This window comes from Pongo pygmaeus, chromosome 16, assembly GCF_028885625.2.
Source record: "Pongo pygmaeus isolate AG05252 chromosome 16, NHGRI_mPonPyg2-v2.0_pri, whole genome shotgun sequence".
NCBI classification, from domain to species: Eukaryota; Metazoa; Chordata; class Mammalia; order Primates; family Hominidae; genus Pongo; species Pongo pygmaeus.
This window is the reverse complement of record NC_072389.2, coordinates 69085365-69107877: the sequence shown is the minus strand read 5'-3', so window position 1 is coordinate 69107877 and position 22513 is coordinate 69085365. Positions and strand designations below refer to the sequence as shown.

The window sequence follows — 22513 nt, the reverse complement described above, 5'->3', positions numbered from 1 at the left end:
GCTATGTAGCCACCACTGCACTCCAGCCTGGACAACAGACGCTGTCTTTAAAAAAAAAAAAAAAAAAAAAGAATGGGAAGAAAAAGCACCTGACTAGTCCTCATCATCTAATGTGATTTGGGTTTTCAACTACATGTCTTCATTTCTGTTTGAAGAAATGTTGTTTCATTTCTTACCCACTTAAATGTACTTGTATTCACAGTGTATACTTTTATGGCGTCCAATACCAGATACATGTATACGTGACTAGTTTACTCACTATCTCCTCTAGAATGTCTAATGGAGAGTATTCAAAACTAGTCTCCTGATTCCAGCTCCCTACCCTCAAAACTGTTCCTGTGGTCTTCCTTTCTCAGTAAATGCCAACTACATTTTAAATACATTTAGAATCACCTTTGACTTCTCTCATATTCTCACATCACAGATCTGATCTATCAACAAATCCTGTCAATTCTACCTTCAAAATGCTTGTGGACTCTCCAGCCACTTGTCATTACCTTCGCTGCTCTTACCTTTTTCTGAGCCATCATCATTTCTCACTTGAATTACTGCAATAATTACTTCTGCTGTTGCTGTCCCTAAGTCAGTTCTCAGCAGAGCGAGCTTTCAAAAATACATGTCAGATCATGTTGTATCTCTGTTCAAAGCCTTCTAATGCTGCTTCTCGTTTTTCTCAGAGTAAAACCTGGAGGACTTTTACTGGCCTGCAAGGCCATTGGGATCTGGTCCCCAGCGAGCTCTCTGATGTCTTCTACCCACTCCGTGCATGCACGGTTTGTCCCAGCCACACTGGCCTCCTTGAACCCATCCCAGATCGTCTGCACTAGCTTTTTCTGAGGGGACCCATTTTCACAAGCTTCTTCCCCCGCTTCATTTAGATCTCCGCTCAAATGTAACCTTATCAGAAACTTTCCCAGACCACCTTAAATAGTAATCCCACATATACAGTACTCCCTGTTCTTACTCTGCTTTATTTTCCCTCGTAGCACTTACCTGTCATATTAATGTTTTCTTTTTAATTTTCTCTCCCGCCCCCCTCCTCCTAACAAGAATATAAGCTCTGTTAGATCAGGGATTTAGTTTTGTTCACTGCTATATCCACAGCGCTTGGAACAGTAAGTGGGATCTAATGAGGTGCATTTGTTAAGTAACTGTTTAGAAAGATGATAAAATTCAGGTGTTGGATGACTAAAGCTATAAAAATTACCTCTGAACTGTTTTCTGAGCCCTTTTAAATGTCAATGCATCATTTTTATTTTCAGATTGGGACAGTGCAACTTTAAGTAATGAGTCACTCTTGGACACTGTGTCTAGATTTGTTCTTGCAGCTCTTCTGAAACACACAAATTTACTTAGTCAAGCATGTGGAGAAAGCCGGCAAGTAACTTAAAACTATCCTCAGACAAATATTTGCTCTCATGATGTTAGAAATTAGGTAACTTTTCTATTTTGGTTCTTCATTTAGATATCAACCTGGTAAACACTTATCAGAAGTGTACCGTTGTGTATACAAAGTTCGAAGTCGTTTACTTGCTTGCAAGAACCTTGAACTTATTCAAACAAGGTCATCATCACGGGACAGATGGGTAAAGTTTGAAATCAATTAATTTCTATGTTTTTCTGCAAGCTGTGAGAGCTAGCTCTAAATTGGTTTATGTGAGAAAAAAATGTGCCTTCGTTATTGCATATGTTCAATACATGTTGAGTAGTTCTTTTTCTAGTAGAAAAAAAAAGGAAAAGATTTGAGATTTACTTAACCTCACATTTACCAAGTGTGATATTGGTTCTAAGAAAGTTTAGTTGGCTGCGTAAATATTAATAACAAATTGAATGATTCAAATCATAGGAATTATTATTCCTCTCTTTGTGCTGATCAGGCCACATTTGAATTATCCTGTTTAATTTGGGGTGCCATAATTTATGAGGGACATTAAGAAATACCTTGGCTTGATAAAGTCCAAAAATTATGTCATGCAAGGACTAGAAAGTATCAAAAATGTGCAGCTTAGAGAAGTGAAAACCAAGGAGGGGGTTGTATGTGTGTGTGAGTCACATAATAGCCGCCTTAAAAATACTTAAAGAGCTTCTCTGTAAGAGAGGAAATAAATGTGTTCCTTGTTCTGGAGGACACAACTAGAACCAAAGGGTAACAATCAAATGGGGAATCATTTTAGCTGAATATTAGGAAAATAGGCCTTCTGATGATTGGAGTTGTCTACCATTGGAAATGAAGATTGAAACTACTTATTTTTTATTTTATTTTTGAGACAGTCTCTCTCTGTCGCCCAGGCTGGAGTGCAGTGGCACGATCTTGGCTCACTGCAACCTCCACCACCCAGGTTCAAGTGATTCTCCTGCCTCAGCCTCCTGAGTAGCTGGGATTACAGGCATGCACCACCACGCCCTGCTAATTTTTTATATTTTTAGTAGACACGGGGTTTCACTGTGTTGACCAGGCTGGTTTTGAACTCCTCGAGTGAGGAGTTTGAACACCTCAAGTGATCCACCCGCCTCGGCCTCCCAAAGTGCTAGGATTATAGGCGTGAGCCACCTCACCTGGCTGAAACTACTTATTAAGAACAGTCCAGAAGTAATTCTTGCAGCAAAAAGGAGATAATTTCTAAAGTGCTTGGTAATCTTGATAACATGATCGTAAAATTATAAATGCAAGCCTGGATAATAAAACATTATCTTTGTAGTGCTTACTTTGAAACTTAACTAATCAGATGCTTTGCACTCCATTATTTAGTCCTTAGATTTAAAAAACCAAACTCTGTCTCTCCATTTGTAGACTTTTGGCATATACTGACTTAGTATTTGTGGATCTGTTTGTTGGTGACCTTGAAAGTCCACGAAATGTATTAATTTGCCATTTTGTTGAGGCTCAGATTTCAAACTCATATATGGGGATAAATGACATGTACTGTGTGTGTCTGACTACTCAGTATTCCCATCTCTGTAAAACTCTTAAGTTATTTAATGGTCACGAGTCACAGGTAACTTTTATGATGGATCTGGTGATATAATTAAAATTTTTCATTTGTGCTTTATATTAAATGGTATTCATGACTGTCTGAGTATCTGTTTTAAGGATTCTTTCCTTTGTCTAGATGACTGCTAGGTAGTAACCACTGTGGGAAATCAAGTCAACATTGTCCTTAGCAGATTTCTAATTTTTGGTTTGTTCAGGGGCAAAGTTAAAGAAAAAAAATTAAAACCAATACTGTTTTAAATTTAGAATCATTAAACACTTATGCAGAGTAATAGTAACATAAACAACTTGAAGAAAATGGAATGGAGTCAAAATTCTTTGCTTTAATTACCTTTTATGCTTGGTATCGTGTTTATCACTACTTACTAAGTTGCAGCTCTGTAGGAATTTATAGCTGAATAGCAATATAGATATGAATAAATTTACAGCATGACGTTTTAATTAAAATAATGAGGAAGGAAGAGCATATATGTGTCTGTATATATTTTGTATACATACATTATTTCTAATCTTTAAGATTTATCTAGTGTGTCTTTTGGGTTTTTGTAGTAAAGTTCATGTGTTATTACTGATATCAACAATATTTTCCATGATAAAAAATTAAAGGTTTTTTAAAGTTTTAAAAAGATTTTGGAAAAAATGTATTTAGTGTAGTTTCTGATAATTTCTTTAAGATATCAGAAAACCAGGATTCTGCAGATGTTGATCCTCAAGAGCATTCATTTACTCGAACTATTGATGAAGAAGCTGAAATGGAAGAACAGGCTGAGAGAGACCGGGAAGAGGGGCATCCGGAGCCAGAAGATGAAGAGGAAGAACGGGAGCATGAAGTGATGACGGCTGGCAGTGAGTATACCCTTCTTACTTTCTAGATACAAACTGTGGCATGCTTTTTGATAGGGGAACTAACTTGAAAGAGAAAGGCAAAGTTTCTCCATAGTTTTTTTAAAAGGACTTTATATTCTGCTGGTGATCTCAATTTGTATTAGCTGACATTTCAGGGGCTCCTACAACTGTGCTAGTACTATTCTGATGCTTTTGGATTGCATATTCAGGGCTGAGAAGCTCTGGAAGCAGGAATTTCAGTACCTGCTTCACTGAGCCTCATGCATGAAATGAAACTCATGAGTCATCGGATAGGGCCATTCAAAATATATCCTCTGGGGCAACAAGTTGTCCACCAGCCTTGAAGACCTCTGAGCGGTGAGGAAGAGAGCCCCTTTCTATGCCTATTAGGAGAGCCATATTGTTTTCCATGTGTGGAACTTTTAAAATTACAAATTTCAGCCACTGACTACACTGCTGTTTTGATAGGGAGCAAGAATATACATGAGACTGCTATTGACTGGGTGCATAAAACTTTTCATACCTTTATATTCCAAGGCTCAGATAGTTTTTAAAGGTAATTATTTATATGTTTAAAGAGAAGTGTTAAAGCTTTAAAAACATTTATTAGTATCTTTTGAGTGGTTTTGGCTATTTCCAGTTAAAGTGCGCATTCAGTCTGTACCCTAAAACATTATGATCAGCAATGCCTTTGGTTTTGAGATTGTCTGTATCTGTCAATTAACTTGGCACTTATTTTATTATCAACTTATTTGTGTTCTGCATACTTCTAAAAATGATTTTTGAGGGGGCTTGAAACAAGACTAAACATGATTTAAACAAAAGGAAAAAGATCCAAATGGAGTAAAGGGAGTTGGAGATGGGGAAGGAAAATAATTGTATTATAAAAACCTAGGCTGAGGGAACTTTTGCAGTTGAATATAAACTTAGTTTAGAAATTCCTGGAAGCAGACCGAAGGTGAAAATATAGTAAAGTATAACCCTCAATTACAATAAAAGAATGATAGTCATCTGGGAACTAATACTTTTTAAACTAGCTATGCTTTTAGAGCATCTATATATGCCAGGCACTGGTCAAGTTCTTTACATAGATTAGCTCATTATCATAACTGTCTAAAGTTCTAGTACTACCTCATTCTAAAGATGGATGAACTAAGGTTTAAGGATGCAAAATTGTATGACTTAGGCCACAGTTAGTAGCAGCTAGAATTAGAACCAGGTCTGCCCCAAACACCAATGACCATTCTCTTAACCACTTTAATTGATTTCTAGCTCTGGACTCTGAGAAGGCTTATTGCTTTGATTTTTGTGGAAATAAGGGACTTTTAATAGCTTAACGAAAATATTGTCACAATTTTATAAAAGATACAGATCAATTTTTAAAGTTTGTACTTCCATATTAACTGATGAATTTAGTATTTTACCAACTTTTTTGGCCTGGTTTCCCATTAAGAATACCGTCTTTGGGCCAGGCGCGGTGGCTCACGCCTGTAATCCCAGCACTTTGGGAGGCCGAGGCAGGCGGATCACGAGGTCAGGAGTTCGAGACCAGACTGGCCAACATGGTAAAACCCCGTCTCTGCTAAAGATACAAAAAATTAGCCGGGCGTGGTGGCATGCATCTGTAATACCAGCTACTCAGGAGGCTGAGGCAGGAGAATTGCTTGAACCTGGGGCAGAGGTTGCAGTGAGCCGAGATCGTGCCACTGTACTCCAGCCTGGGCAACAGAGTGAGACTCCATCTCCAAAAAAAAAAAACAAAAACAGAAAAAGGAAGAATACTGTCTTTACTCCAAATTTGTGCAAAAAATTTCTTTTCTAATGTGAAATATCTACCACTGCATCAGAACGTTGTTAACTCCATTGATGGAAAGGCTGGCATCAGATGGGTATTCCTGGTGATGCCATCTCACTCTGGAGGCAATCTTGCCCCGTATATTAAAACTAAATTCTGTTTCAGCAAAGACCTTTAGTGACAGTGCTTATTTAATGTGTTTAAGATACAGCAAAGTGTAGATGTTAGGGATTATATGGACTTTGGAAGGGGAAAGGGAATTTTTTGTTTTAACTAATATAACTTAAATTTTGTCCGGTTTTTTTTCTTTTGAAACCTCATATTTTTCATACCAAGCTTGTGAACGTTTTGGAAATAAGCAGTTATTTTTACCTAACCTTGTGCTTCACAGGCTTTTGTGGGCTTCAAAATCAGCTGAAGGGCCTTTAAAACAGAGATTGCTGGGTCCCCCTCCTAGAGGTTCTGATTCAGAAGGTCTGGGGTGGGCCTGATAATTTGCATTTCTAACAAGCGCCCAGGTGATGTGGGTACTGCTGGTCTGGGACCATATGTTGAAAATAACTGATCTAATTCATTAATAACATTTGAATTGTGATTACATTAAAATTCTATAAAGGCAGATTAGTATTTCCTAATGAAATTTTTATGAAAATATAGTATTTTAATATATTTTAAATGTAATTTTAACTAAGTTAACTATGTTGTATATAATGTCTAAAAAATAATTTTTCCCTCTTTCAGTAAGTTTTTGGTCCAAACTTTTTGACTATTTTTATTGTTATTTTCTTTGCTCTTCTCTCCCCATGTGTTAAGACCTTGTTTTTGTGTTGCATGTTACAGAAATCTTTCAGTGTTTCCTCTCAGCCCGTGAAGTAGCTCGTAGCCGAGACCGAGATAGAATGAACAGTGGGGCAGGGTCTGGGGCTCGAGCTGATGATCCACCTCCTCAGTCTCAGCAAGAGCGAAGGGTCAGCACAGACCTTCCTGAGGGTCAGGATGTGTACACTGCTGCATGCAACTCCGTGATCCATCGGTGTGCCCTGTTAATATTAGGAGTAAGTCCTGTGATAGATGAGCTTCAGAAGCGAAGAGAAGAAGGACAGTTGCAGCAACCTTCAACAAGTGCCTCTGAAGGGGGTGGACTTATGACCAGGTGGGACTGACTAGACACTGAAAACATGACCTACTCACTTCCCTTTGTTACTTTATGCACTGAAATGGTTTGTTTCCAAAGTTAACAGTGTTCTGATGTTAACATAAACATGAAAGAAGAAATGCAAATTGACTAGGATGAATTTAAAGTAAAGTAAATACTGATACTGATTCAGCATGGGCTATAAATTTCTGATTAAATGAGGAGGCACAATTTTTCATATATATAAACAACAGCAGTGAAAAAGCATGTGAAGTTACTTGCATCACTCTGTAGTTTAGTGACATGCAAATTATTTTGAGAAGGGCTTTGTGCTCAGACAAGAGTCAGGATTTCCTGTCAACTGACATTACTCCTCACTGTGTGTGTATATTATCTCTGTGCTCCAATTCCATTCAATTATATGTTCACTAACAGTCCTAAATTAAAAAACTTTTTTTTTTGTACATGTGAGACAGGAGTGAAAGTCTTACTGCAGAGAGTCGGCTAGTCCACGGAAGTCCAAATTATAGACTGATCAAATCGAGGAGTGAATCTGATTTGTCTCAGCCTGAATCAGATGAAGAGGGTTACGCACTGGTAGGTATACCCAGATTCAGTAAAGAAAAGTTTTTGTTTTCAAGGTATAGATATGTAAGGCTTTGGTTAGAGTAAGTAATATGTTTGTTTTAGACATATAAAAACTTTTTTCAAAAATAACTTAAAGAGAAATAACTGTATTGCATATATGTTTACCACATATGTGTTAATGGTTTCAATCTCTTGTTCTGACTTCTTTTTAAACTCTAAATTCATATATCTGACTCTCGGATAGATGTTCCACCCGAACGAGTCGGGTTACCCCAATCTTAACCTATCTATAAGTGAACTTGTCTCTCTCCAAACCTGTTTCTCTTTTATTCCCTATTTTAGTAGGTGGTACATTAACTATCCAAGCGAGAAACTTGGGATCATCCTTGACTCTTTTTTTTCTTATCTCCTGATCCCTTTATTCTCCACCCCTTCCCAATCCAGTTAAGTCTTAAAAATTTTACCATTAGTGTGTCTCCAGTGTCCTCTCCTCTCCCTTTCCTTCTGCCACTGCTCTGTTTTAAACTTTCTCTTTTGAGTGGACGTGTGCAGAAGCCTTCAAACTGGTTGCCTCACCTCTTGCCTTGTGCCCACCTTCCACATTTCACTAGACTAATATATCTAAAGTACAAATCTGTTTATACCTCCTCTACTCAAAATCTTTTAACAGCTCTGTTAACTATCAAAAAAGCCTCAGAACCTGGACTGTAGGCATTTAGGGTAAAGATAAATAAGATGCTAATTTATATAAAAAGGAAGTAAGGTAAAGGTATGCTACAGTGTCACTGGTAAAATATAAAGTGAAAACTAGAAGATTGCTTCTACTTGAGGAACTTTGGACTTGGAGTTAATTGATAGCTAGATTTTCAATTTGGCTGTTCCTCTGCCTTGTGTGTGATTCTATATGTGCTATGACCTCCCTGGGCTTTAGTGTCTTATTGTATGATACGAAGATGGTAGTGCCTGTTGTGTATATGGTGATGTGTCAAACTTGTCTTCTGGTCTCGATTCTACTGTTAAAGAGCTGTGGGATCTTGGTCATATCATGTGATAGCTCATAGAGAAATGCTAGCGTTTGAAATGGACTTATCTATAAGCTCCATGTTTAATTCTGAAATTCCTCTATTGTGTGAACTGAGATAAGGGATATGAAAATATTTTTGAAAAAGTATAAAGTGCTACATAAAGAATAAGTTATTGTTTTAAAAAAGCTTCCATAAAGGATTCCTCATCTAAGGAAAGTTGAACAGTGTCTTTACATTTCATTGTATCGTGACATTTTGTTTATACTTCCTCCTTTTCTCCTTCATTTGCATTAATATCTCTGTGCTTCCACTTCACACTCCCAGTCTTATAGTCTGGTGACATTCCTGTGCTCATTTATTTCTCTGTCAATTAATTTTTTAAATCTGATCAATCTGACTCATTATCTAGTCTCCTAACTCTGATAATTTACCTTTTTTTTGAGACAGGATCTTACCCTGTCACTCAGGCTGGAGTTCAGGCTGCTCACTGCAGCCTCGAACTCCTGAGCTCAAGCAATCCTCCTGCCTCAGCCTCCCGAGTAGCTGAGACTACAGGCATGTGCCACCGTGTCTGGCTAATTTTTTTAATTTTTATGTCTTGCTTTGTCACCCAGGCTGGTCTTAAACTCCTGGCCTCAAGTGATCCTCCTGCTTCAGCCTCCCAAAATGTTGGGATTACAGGTGTGAGCCACTGCACCCAGCTCCCAACCCTGCGATAATTTTGAAACACAGATCATGTCATTTCTCTGCTCAGAGTCCTGCAATGACTTCCCTTTTCTCAGACTAGAAGTCTAAGTCCTTACAGGGGTCTATAGGCTCTACATGGTCTGGTCCCACTACCTCTCTGATCTCTTCTGTTACTCTCCTCAGTGATTCTCCTTCTGCCACACTGGACTCTTAGCTGTTCCATGAATCTACAACACAAGTTCCCTTTAGGGCCTTAACTGGCTGTTTCTTAGGACTGGAATGCTATTGCCTGCATGGCTAACTCCCTCTCTTTCTTCGAGTCTTCATTCTGATGTTACTTTTTCCATGAAGCCTGTGCTGACCACCCTATGTAAAATGGCAATTTTCCTTCTTTTCCAAATAGTCACTTCCTGTCCCCCTTGCCTTGCTCTGTTTTTTCTGGGGCACCGATCACTTAATGTATAATGTAGTTATTCATTGATCAGTTAGTCTTAGTCTACATTAGAATAGAAGCTCTTTAAGGACAGGAATTTTTTGCTGTTTTATTCACTTCTGTATCCCAAGCACCTATAATAGCACATGGTAGGTAGTCAGGAAATTATGTTTGAATTTATAAATAACTGTAATCTATTTTGGCAAAATTTCCACATGCATTCGGTGTTTTCCTTTCTTTAATTGAAGCACCCTATTACCTGTTTCTGGAGTAGGTATTTTCAAACTGGTCCCCCTACTTTTTCCAGTTTTGCTCCTTAGACACTTCTTTCCAGATTAGAACTCTTGGAAACACACACAACAACAACAAAACACCTACCTGCTGACTGTGCTACTTTCCTACTCAAACATCTCGTCTTACTGCAGAGAGCCAGCTAGTCCACGCAAGTCCAGTTTACAGACTGATCAAATCTAGGAGTGACTGCACTGCCTACTTGGAAATCAAAGATTCTGGGAAGTGTCACCTGCCTGCTTTTGGAACCAGTATTCTTCTGCTGTGGTCTGCATTTTTGCCATAGTATTTCATCTGCCGGACCCCAAACATACCTCTTGAGCCTTTGCTAAAGCACTATTTGCCTTGAAAGTTCTCCTAGGCTTCCTTGCTGATGTCCTGTCTTTCCCTGAAGGACTGTCTAAAATGTTACCTCTTGCAGAAAGCTTTCCCAGCTACCTTACTCTCCCAGTTGTCCCATGACAACTTGTTAGGATCTCTAATAATTCACTGTTTGTCTTATGTTGGACTTATTTATGTATTATTAGTATGTCTTCCCAGTAAACCCACTAGAAATCTAGGATTTTTTGGTTTTTATTTTTCCTAAATGCCCCTGATATCTCCTACACAGTGCTTTACATATTGTAAATGATTAATAACTCCTTTGAACTAAAATGAAAATATAGAAAGGAGGATGGGTAAAATTAAAGTGGCGTACTTTTGGGAAATCAGCTATGAAATCTGACTCAGAATAGGGTTAAAACTCACTATGGACTTTGACCTGTACGAGACGTTTAACCTTCCTGAGCTCCAGTTTCTGTATCTTTGAAATGGAGAATAATGACTGTTGTACTTGCCTCAACTGTGTTGTGAAGAATAAATTTGGTAATACAATTTAAAACATCTGGAAAATTATAAATGGGGACAACAGATCAATGGAGGAGGATTGAGCTTAGATTTAATTGTTAAGATTGTTAGGTTTTTCTGGTGGTTCACTTAGTTTTTAGAAAATTTTTAAAAAGACTAAAAAAACCCATTTTTAAAAAAGATTGGGCCAGGCGCAGTGGCTCACACCTATAACCCCAGCACTTTGGGAGGCTGAGGTGGGAGGATTGCTTGAGCCCAGGAGTTCGAGCCCAGCAGTTCAAGACCAGCCTGGGAACATGGCAAAACCTTGTCTTTACAAAAAAATACAAAAAAAAAAAAAAAAAAAAAAAAAAAAAAAAAAAAAAATTAGCTGGGTGTTGCGGTGTGCACCTGTCCCAGCTACTCGGGAGGCTGAGGTGGGAGGATCACTTGAATCTGGGAGGCGGAGGTTATAGTGAGCCGAGATGGCACCACTGCACTCCAGCCTGGGTGACAGAGCGAGACACTGTCTCAAACAAAAAACACCAGATTGACTTTTGATCATCTTTCCTTATGGAATATTACAAAGATAGTGTCAAAAGATGGAAAAGACAAGAACTAGAGAGAAAGCAGATTCCATTTCAGATGAAGGGAGACCTGGGCTAAGCCTTCAGCTTCACAGAGCCTGGGGTGGATGAAGAGGAGCAAGCACTTGGGACAGTTTGGGTTTTCCAGCTGAAATATGTTACCCTTCTATACTATATGAGGTTATTTAAGATCACCATTCATATCTTTGATACCTCATTTACTCTGAATTGTTCGTGAATGAAATGCATTTTAAAATGTTTGAAGTTAACCACTTTAATGTCAAATCTTTGTTTTAACCTTCTTTCATAAAATGTATTATATGACGTGTTATCTACTGTTATTCTCTGTTTGCTAAAACAGAGAATACCAACCCTAAGTTTAACTGTTTGACAGGTGTTATTTTTACTAACATTTCTTGCTACACCCTTCTAGTCTGTTCCCTAGCTCCCTCGTTTCTGGCAGGATTTGATTTAACATATGAAAACAGATACTTTACAAAAGGATAATTTAGATGAATGAATTAGGACTGAAAAAGGCTGAGAGAGGAAACTAAAGCCCTGGGTAAGATATTCTTATCTCGGCCCATATCCTGTGGTGTTCTGCTAGATGTTGGTCACCACACAGGAAAAGCATAATGAGTTACATAATTCACAGTGTCTAAAAGATAAAAAACAAAATTGTTCAAGAGAACCAGATTTTTCTGGTTCTGAGGCCTGAGATCGTTTTCTTCCATGAGCCCTCATGGCAAAGGTACTATGTAATGAAAATGTTTTATTGCCTGACACAGTGATGCCTTGAGGAGCTTTGTGATGACTATTGTGTTTTATCCAGCACCAAATGGTCCAAGAATATATAATACTTATTTCTGTTGATACATAGGTAGGTGAGTATAAGAAAATGTGTGTTTATCTGCAATAGGGGTACATGTATCTATATATGTGACCAGGTAAAGATTTTATATAACATTTTCCAAATGAATCTGTTTTGTCTCTTCTTCTTTTTTTTTTGAGGTGGAGTCTTGCTCTGTCATCCGGGCTGGAGTGCAGTGGCACAATCTCAGCTCACTGCAACCTCTGCCTCCTGGGTTCAAGTGATTCTCCTGCCTTAGCCTCCCAAGTAGCTGGGATTACAGGCGTATGCTACCACACCCAGCTAACTATTGTATTTTTAGTGGAGATGGGGTTTCACCTTGTTGGCCAGGCTGGTCTCGAACTCCTGGCCTCAAGTGATCCATCTGCCTTGGCTTTCCAAAGTGCTGGGATTACAGGTGTGAGCCACCACTCCCGGCCTTGTTTTGTCACTTCCGGGCCTTCTTTGACACAAGCTTTTTGGACTGTATGATAGAGTACAATTGAAATTGCTGATACCATAAGCTTAAGTCATATATGATTTGTTTATGGTTGGCTGTACATATGGGCCAAGTAGGCAGTTGTCTACATCCCCCCCACCAGATACACAGGTAACACACAGAAATATACTTCCGTTGTTCTTGTAAGCCTTCACTGCTTTATTAAACTGTCTGTAGTTCACCAGTTTTGAGATTTATCTATTGTAATAGGTTTTCTAAAAAGACATTTAAAAATCTTTTCAAATACTACCAGAAGGTTTAGGACTGTTATTTTCTGTTAGTATGGAGACTATCAGATTTTCTTCTTCTAAACACCTAGCGAAGGCTAGTGGAAGTTTTGGAAAGAAAGTGAAGCTAGCGGAAGGAGTAGTAATTTTGGAAAATAGGGCACTACTTCAAGGCTTTAGGCATCCAGAAGGTGCTAATAAGATCATACTGTGTCCGGAAGATAAAAGACAAAGATTCCAATGGAAAAAAGGTAACACAAACTACTGCTACTCTGCAATGTTAATTAATGTGACTTTTTTGAGTTAGTGTTTCAGAGTTATATGTGCTTGAGCCTCCTTATAGCTATGTTCAGTGGGTTTTTAGGGACATTTTGTTATTAGTTTGACTTGAATGATGAATAAGACATTTCTGTAATTACATAAATTTATATTCTAATACTCTATTAAATCTTAAAATACTTTTCACAACTGAATTTTATTTACTTTTTACTTTTAATAGAGTGGCAGACGAAATGTTGATTTGGATTTGGCAGCATCTCGCAGAAAGAGAGGTAAGTGTAAGTATTAAGAACATAGTAAATATCTTAGTGAGACCCTGTCTCAAAAAAAAAAAGAGCATAGTAAATAAATTAAGAAGCTGTTTTTATATCTGATGTATTTAGGTCTGATTGTCTTTGAAATGTAATTGCAAAAAATTTCAGAATCATTTTATCAGAAGAGTTAAAACGAAGACTATTTTCTTTAAAATATACACCCTTTGCAAATCTGGGAATGTTTAGGAGTTAATAATCAGTTATTTTCTCATTTGTCATGTATTTTGACTTTTTAAAAGTCCTATAGAATTCTAAAAACAGTACATTCCATTATGGTGGAAAGGGGTTATTTACATAATTTTCCATGTTTTAGCTCACAGAGTTGCTATAGTTTAAATGGTGTTACAGGGAGAACTTCTTACCCCATACACGTGTACACACACTTTGAAATAGAAAGTTTCTATTTTTTTTCCCCTCTTGGCCTATTAAGATAAAGCATGTAAGAGATGCTTTATCTCTTACATAAAAAATTTTTTAAAAATTTCATGAGGAACAACTTAGAGTGTCATTGAGAGTTAAGGTCTTTTGTTAATGAATAGTATAGTTAACTCATGGTTATGTATACAAATTGAGGAAAAAACCCAGCAGTTTTAGATAATGTAAATCCAGTGATAACTAAAAACTCTCTTAAGCATTTTTCTCTATTAACTGGTACTGCTGCCTTTTTTTTTTTTTTTTTTGGAGACAGGGTCTTGCTCTGTTGTCCAGGCTGGAGTGCAGTGGCACCATCATAGCTCACTGCAGCCTTGGCCTCCTGCGCTCAGGGGATCCTCCTACCCCAGCCTCCCAAGTAGCTGGGACTACAGGTGTGCACCACCATGCTCAGCTAGTTTTTTATTATTTTTGTAGAGATAAGGTCTCCCTGTTTGCCCAGGCTGATCTCGAACTCCTGGGCTCAAGCAGTCCTCTCACCTTGACCTCCCAAAGTGCTGGGATTATTGTATGCATGAGCCACCATGCCTGCCCTAACGTATTTTTGTTTAAAACCATTTATTAAGTGGTTGTGAAAATGTGAAGTGTTAAAAATTGCCACTACTGGCAGTTTTCTAAAAGCCTGTGAAAAAATTTTTTTTCATGATATTAAATCTTTTGTATTTCAGAATGAAACCCTTCTCTAAATAGCTTCCTTGGCAGAATGTTAGGTTTCTCATCCATAGAAAAAAAACAGAAATGAGGGAAAGAAATGCACACATAATTTTTTCATTTTCATGTGTATAGCTCAAAAGAATAAATGTTGTTACTTAAAATTTGGCAATATTTCATCATTTAATTACAATTAGAATAGAAAGAATGGGCCAGGTATGGTGGCTCACACCTGTAATCCCAGCACTTTGGAAGGCTAGTCTGGGCAACATAGTGAGACCCCTGTCTCTACCAAAAAGAAAAAAAAAAAGCTAGGCATGGATGCATGCACCTCTATTTCTAGCTACTCAGGAGGCTGAGGTGGGAAAATCACAGGAACCCAGGAATTCGAAGTTGCAGGGCACTGTGATCATGCCACTGCACTCCAGCCTGTGTGACAACAGTGAGACCCTGTCTCAAAAAAAAGAATACAGAGAATGGTTTCTCTGAAATATTAGGAATAATAAAGACTAGAGCTTTCTTTATTGAGAAGTCTTTTGAGACCATAACATACCAAAGCTGCTGAGTTTCTTAAAAAAAAATTACAGAGGGTGGGGCGTGGTGGCTCATGCCTGTAATCCCAGCACTTTGGGAGGCTGAGGCGGGCGGATCATGAGGTCAGGAGATCGACACCATCCTGGCTAACATGGTGAAACCCTGTCTCTACTAAAAATACAAAAAATTAGCCAGGCGTGGTGGCGGGCGCCTGTAGTCCCGGCTATTCGGGAGGCTGAGGCAGGAGAATGGCGTGAACTCAGGAGGCGGAGCTTGCAGTGAGCCGAGATCGCACCACTGCACTCCAGCCTGGGCGACAGAGCGAGACTCCATCTAAAAAAAAAAAAAAAAAAAAAAAATTACAGAGTATTTGTGTTATCAAAAAAAATTAAGTGATATTTAGTATAATGTGCAACATGCATTTCATTATTTGGTAATTCTTTGAAAATTGGTAGTTCATTTTGACTTAGGAATTAAATTTTTGAAACAGATTTACTTTCCTAATTTTGTTTAGCTCAGGTGAATATAATTGCTAAAAGTTGTATGTTATATTAATAAATGTATATCATTTGGCGCTAGAGAGAAAATGACTCCAGACTTACTGAGTAGCATAAGAAATCCAATTTATAGTTTGTACTATATTACTTAAGTTTATATTTATAAGTAATAGTTCATTGGTTAAAATTGTTCTTTTCTCGCAAATCTCTATCATGCATATGGAAATATAAGTTGAGATTCAGTTTGTGTTAACCAGGTCAGCATGTGCAAAGTAATATCTTTGGAATAAAACAAAGTAGAATCTTCATCTTTCCAACTAAGAAAAAACTGTAATTTGAATGTGAATTACTTAGGCATGGATATAACATATTTAGGAGATTTTATTTTCAAAGAGATTTTACAAAAATATTGTATATTTAGTGACTGCCCTTTGACACAGTGGGGTTTTTTTGTTTTGCTTTTAAATGATAGTAAAATAAATGACTCTATTTCTTTTCCTTTTTTGTCAATATAGACCAGATGCCTTAAGCCATAAAATCTTCAACTGGGCAGTTGAACCTGCCAAGTCTGAGAACTGTTTGGGAGTCATTCAAACTGCTGAGTATTCTGATTCTGACTTGAGCCATGAAGGACAAACAAATGTCCAGCCGAGTGAGAATTCTTTTTTTTTTTCTGTCTTTTTTTTTTTTTGAGACAATGTCTTGCTCTGTCACCTAGGCTGGAGTACAGTGGTGCGATCACAGCTCACTGCACCACTGAGGCTTAACCTCCCCAGGCTCAAGTGACCTTCCCATCTCAGCCTGTCAAGTAGCTGGGAGGCACTACAGGCACATGCCACTATGCCTGGCTAATTTTATTTATTTATTTATTTTATTTATTTTTTTATTTTGTAGAAATGGGTTTTCGCCATGTTGCTCAGGCTGGTCTTGAACTGGGCTCAAGCAATCCACCCACCTTGGCCTCCCAAAGTGCTGGAATTACAGAAAGGAGCCACCGTGCCTGGCCAAGAATTCTATGTGCTTGTTTACCCCTTCCAATATTTTGAGGAAGAAATGTAAAATGTTTTCCCTCATACAGCATTTGCATTTACTAGTCTCAGTGGTCTTGAATTACTAAAAGCCTGATGAGAGGAATAGGAGAGAGATAATGCTGTTTAGTTATATCCTGTTTACTGAAGTTTAATGGATGTATAAATGACAATGGGTGTATACACATTTTCAGCTGCTCTTTCCATGCCTGCAAAGGCTCCTCCTTGAGAGGGCCCATTGCCTGTAATCTCAGTATTTGACAGTGGGGATACTAAGATTCACGCTGTTGAACCACGATTGTGCCTTTTTCTCCCCTCACTTCAGTTAATGTTTCACAATTGGTCTAAGCCCTTGGTCTAAGAAAGTGAATATGTAGGAAGGGGCAAAGAAATGTGGCGGATACATTTAGCCACCTTGCTCAGCTTTTCAGAGCCATCAAAGCTAAGTTTACTTTTTTTTTTTTTTGAAACAGAGTCTCGCTCTGTAGCCCAGGCTGGAGTGCAGTGGCGTGATCTTGGCTTACTGCAACCTCCTCCTCCCGTGTCCCTGTTCAAGCAATTCTCCTGCCTCAGCCTCCCAAGTAGCTAGGATTACAGGCATGCGCCGCTAAGCCCAGCTAATTTTTGTATTTTTAGTAGAGACGGAGTTTCACCATGTTGGCCAGGCTGGTCTTGAACTCCTGACCTCATGATTCGCCCGCCCCCCCACCCCCCGCCTCGGTCTCCCAAAGTGCTGGGATTACAGGCGTGAGCCACCGTGCCCGGACAGCTAAATTTCCTCGGTCTCCCAAAGTGCTGGGATTATAGGCGTGAGCCACTGTGCCCGGCCAGCTAAATTTACTTCTAAAAGAGGTGGATGAAACATTTCTTCTGGTTAGCACCTCAGAGGCAATATGAAATTTGTATTTAGTAAACATTTATAAACTACTTACTATATGAGCATTGTTCTAAGCCCTTCACAAATATTATAGTAACTCATTTAATAACAGCCGGATAAAATTCTTGACAAAACCTGTAAAAATATGTTAGTAATTTGGTACTTTGATAAAACTTAAAAGATTTGCTATGGTTGTACGATTGTTTACAGAAAGACAATACGTTTTTGCGGATATTTGATTTTAGTTTTCATATTTAAGTTGAAGATGATACAGTGAAAAGTTGTGGGATATCAAAACAGCACTTAAGAAGCAACATCAGAAATCTTATTAGTTAAAATACTGTGTGGTTTGATTATCACCCCTAATCTTTAAATATTTTGTTAGGGTTTTATTGCTAAAATAATGCTGGAAACATTTATCAACATGTGTGTTTCATGGTATAACATGTATGGGCGAAATGCTATTTTGTCTGTGCATTTCAAATTAGATGATATAAAGAAAAGTGAATGTAAATGTTTCTCTCCTGTATCAAATTTCTCCTTTTGTTTTCTGATTCTTGTGTGGTAGTGTATTTACTCCTTTTTGGCCAGTTGAGCCCCAGAAAAAAGAAGAGCTTCAAGCAAGTACATGATGGCATGTTTAATTTTTTTTCCCCTTTTAGCTTGCCTACATATTTTATGGTTTATAAAGTATGTATTGCAGCTCTGCCATGTTCATTTTGAAAATTCCATTTAAAAACTAAACTTGTAAGGACAAGTAAACAATCTCAAAAATGTTTTGTTGGATTTTGTATTTTCTTTATATAGTAGGTGATTCTGAATTAATATTAAGAATTGGGCTTAGTCTCAATTGTTATGTAGAAGCTTTTAATGCCCTTTTCAGATATAATATTTCCTATATTCAGATAGTACAGAGCAAACCAAAGTTATCAGATTGTTATACTTTAAAAAAAAATTAAAGTTCTTTCATCTCCCATTTCCATATTATAAATTTTTGTGTTTTAAGTCTTTTTGATGTCAAACTAAATATTTTGATGGAAATTATTTATCCTGATGCTTCCACATAGTGTGTTTCCTGTTCTTAATATTTTATTTATACAAAGTTACATTTGGGTTAACTTCATCCGTTAGGGCTCAGCAGACTACAGCTAGGAGGCCAAGACTGGCCTGGCACCTATTTTTGTTTATCAGGTTTTATTGGAACACAGCCACACTCATTTGTTTAAGTGGTTGCTTTCATACTACAACAGCAGAGTTGTGTAGTTGTGATGAGACCTTATGGTCTGCAAAGCCTAAAATATTTACTATCTGGCCCTTTACAGAAAAAGTGTGCCAACCCCTGCTTTAAATTGCAGAGGATTTAATTTTGGGCTTCGTCAGCCATTCCATAGAATATTTTGGTTTATATGAAGACAGTTCAGTATTGGTAGATTCATAATTGAACCTTTATATAGGCAGGCAATTGAAATTTCCGTCAGTGATTTGTGAGTTGGTTAATAATGAATATGTAAGACTACATCCCATAAAATTAAGGAATTAATGTCATTATGTGACAAACCAATTTTTTTGTGCCTCTGTTTCCTCAATTGTGAAAATTGGACTAAACTTTAAGGTCTCTTTTTCTTCTGCAGTTCAAATATCAGTTCCTTGCGCATTTTATATTCATTTTGAAAAGTAACTTATAAGTATTAGTAACTAGAAGAACCTTTTATTCTGAAATTTTATTATTAAAAAAAAACAAACCCCAAAAAACAAGTTCAATGTGAGGAGCCAGAAGCTATCATTTGTAAGTTAAGGCTAAATACAGATTCTGAATTTGAGGTGCTTTAAGGAAATGAAAAAAGAACGTATATATTTTTTACATTAGCCTCTACTTTATTCTTTAAATATTTTTAACTTAATACATTATGCATCTATGATATTATTCTTTGAATTTTCAGTCTTTTCTGTGTTACGTGAAAGAATATTCAGGTCTACAATTTAGGGAAATTTTTAGGTAGGTAGTTATTTTTCATGTTCAGCAAGACTGAAAATTAAGCTTTTTTTTTTTTTTTTTTTTGAGGCAGGGTCTCGCCCTGTCACCCAGGCTGGAGTGCAGTGGTGAAAATTAAGCCTTTTTAAATCTTAATAATTCTTGCTAAAACACAGAAGGCAGATAAACCATATATTCTTTGCCATTCTACATTATTTTACTAGGATACATATAAATTATTTCATATTTACTTTGTAATATTAGCTCCCTGTTACAAATTTTGAAGTTCTAGGGTTTAATTGACACCAGTATAGTAATTCAAAAATAAGATTCTACATTGAATATTGTGTTAGTTTGTTTTCTCTGTGGGCATTAGTGGTTAAGTAGTTATCTTCCCAAACTTTTCTATCTAGTTATATAACTGATAGAATGTTTATGCATATTTAATTGGGTACCTTAAGATACTTTCCTAATTGAGAAATTTAGTATATTCACATAATAGGATGTTATACAGCAATCAAATAAATGAACCATGGTTACACATGGTAATGTGGATGAATATTAGCAATATTATATTGAGTGAAAGAGTATGTCCAAAAAGGTGATATAAAATGATACTCTTTTTTAAAAGTCAACAACAACTAAAACCGTTATTCATCTTAGGAATACATTAAAACAATAAAAACAAGGAAATAATAAACCCAGGCTTCAGGATAATAAAACTTAGGTAGCAAGAGATGGGCTGGAGGAGGAGCAAATAGATAGAAGTTACCGTTAGTTTTCTACTTCTTGTGTTCACAGATGTTTATTATAAATATGTGATTTCAAAATTGGGCCATGCATGGACCAATGATGAGAGTATATCATGAACAAAGGATTGTAGTTAATCAAATTTATGTATCTGAGATCAGTTAAATTAAAGATTTGTAAGAATTGGACATTTATATATTTATTTAAAGCTAATATTGACAAATGACTTGGACAGTTGCTGTTGTGTTCAAACGTGTTAACATTTTGCTGTCTAATGTAAAGATTTTAGCTTAAAAAATACCCACTGTCAAATCTAATGGTATTATATTTAGCAACTATTTTGATGCCACTTGATAATTTTATATAGGTATCATTTTACAGTAAATCTCATATATTCTTGTCTGTGAAACTTTGCTTCCTCTATATAGGAGTTTCACAACCTGCAGTAAATATGCACATGACACAGTCAGTGAGAATGTTCCTTATATTAATGAAACCCAAAGGGTGATGTTTGTGTCTCCTTTTTGTGTAAGTTTACTTGCCCTTCTATATTCATTTTTTGGTAATGTTTCATTGCAGATATGTAGACACTTTGTTCAGTCTTAACTTGCCCTTTGTAATGATAATGTTAAATTAGATGAAATCTTTCTGTTTTGAGTAGGTCTTACCAGCAGTGTCTTAAGTGCCTAGTTCCTTTTTGTTCATAAATGATGATCTGGTTTAATACTGCAGAGCATTTTAAGCTAAGCATTTTGAGAACAGCTTCTGCCTTTCTTTTTCTTGTGGCAGCGTGTTGCTAAAGCGCTTACAGAGACACTGGTACATCAAACAGGGCTTTCCCTTTATTTTCTTACATTGCTCTAATTTTTGTTTGTTTGTTGTTTTTACCAAAGCATTTTGCTCAGATTCACTTAATGCATGCGTGTATTCAAACATGAGTATCCATTTTTCACCAGTTGGTTATGGTAGCAGCACTCAGCCTTATCTAGTTTCAGAATGTATGCTCTACTTGATTGCCGTTGATATATGTTTATTCTGTTTGTATATAGGTCCTATGCACAGTCAATTGGAATCCCTGAGTGACTCTTGGGCTCGCCTGAAACATAGCAGAGACTGGTTATGCAACTCCTCCTATTCCTTTGAGTCAGATTTTGATCTTACCAAGTCTTTGGGAGTTCACACTTTGATTGAAAATGTTGTAAGCTTTGTGAGTGGAGATGTGGGGAATGCCCCAGGTTTTAAAGAGCCAGAGGAAAGTATGTCTACAAGTCCCCAGGCCTCCATCATTGCAATGGAACAGCAGCAGTTAAGAGCAGAAGTAAGTCTTTGATATTTACTCCTTATGAGAGCTCTGGAAACTTAAAACTGAACCATTGAATGTATAGTTCTAGGGAAAACCTTTCCTTTTCTTCTGTTCCTTGCCTTCCCCTTTCCTGTACCTGAGCTTTTAAACATAACTTTCTTAACTAGAACAGCACGTTATTTTGTTTGAACTAGACAAGTGCATTTTAAAATTGTCATCTCTCAGAACAATATACTCAGAAGTCTTCATGTCTCCTACAAACTAGGGTGAGACTAGTTGATGACAATAGGTCATCAGAGCCTTTTTTTTTTTTTGGAGAAGGAGTTTCACTCTTATTGCCCAGGCTCTAGTGCAATGGTGAGATCTCGGCTCACTGGAACCTCTGCCTCCTGGGTTCAAGCGATTCTCCTGCCTCAGCCTCCAGAGTAGCAGAGATTATAGGCATGCGCCACCATGCTTGGCTAATTTTTTTGTATTATTAGTAGAGACGAAGTTTCACCATGTTGGCCAGGCTGGTCTCGAGCTCCTGACCTCAGGTGATCCACTTGCCTCGGCCTCCCAAAGTGCTGAGATTATAGGCGTGAACCACCGCTCCCGGCCCTGAGCCTTCATTTTTGACCCATTTGTCTCAGTGTAAATTAGACACCTGCTTTAGGTTAGAACCTCACAGAAATAATTGCTGCAATCAAGACCCACTGTTGAATGCTAAAATGAGTGAGCAAAACTTGAAAGAGACATAAGATGTTTGCATAGCCTTAAAGTATCTTCTCCCAAATATTTAGTAATTATTGTGGTTTTAACATGTCCACAATTCTTCCGTAGTTCTCCCTGCAGGAAGTGGAGATTAATTCTTCTCTCCTTGAGAGTGAGCTGGACTTAGTGGCTTGCTTCTAACAAATAGGCTATAGGAAGGAGATAAAATTGTAATTTCACATTGCAGAAAGCTGGCAGGTATCGCCTTAACTAAATGATTAAGATTGGCCGGGCGCGGTGGCTCACTCCTGTAATCCCAGCACTTTGGGAGGCCAAGGTGGGTGGATCACCTGAGGTCAGGAGTTTGAGACCAGCCTTACCAACATGGTGAAACCCCGTCTCT

At 37.5% G+C, this 22513-nt stretch overlaps 1 protein-coding gene across 18 annotated transcripts in view; it reads left to right on the top strand.

Annotated features, from left to right (window-relative positions):
- The window catches only part of HERC1 (HECT and RLD domain containing E3 ubiquitin protein ligase family member 1), a 311831-nt gene that overhangs the window by 180377 nt on the left and 108941 nt on the right, over nt 1-22513 (top strand). For 11 of the 18 annotated variants that reach the window (XM_063652260.1, XM_063652248.1, XM_063652245.1 and 8 more), the window contains exons 20-26: nt 1263-1377; nt 1466-1586; nt 3667-3838; nt 6447-6786; nt 7245-7365; nt 13280-13331; nt 21164-21432. In XM_063652260.1, coding sequence (XP_063508330.1) covers nt 1263-1377; nt 1466-1586; nt 3667-3838; nt 6447-6786; nt 7245-7365; nt 13280-13331; nt 21164-21432 — 1190 coding nt within the window. The remainder of the gene's footprint in view (nt 1-1262; nt 1378-1465; nt 1587-3666; nt 3839-6446; nt 6787-7244; nt 7366-13279; nt 13332-21163; nt 21433-22513) is intronic. The other 7 variants (XM_063652261.1, XM_063652253.1, XM_063652254.1 and 4 more) reach the window with 1 other exon arrangement.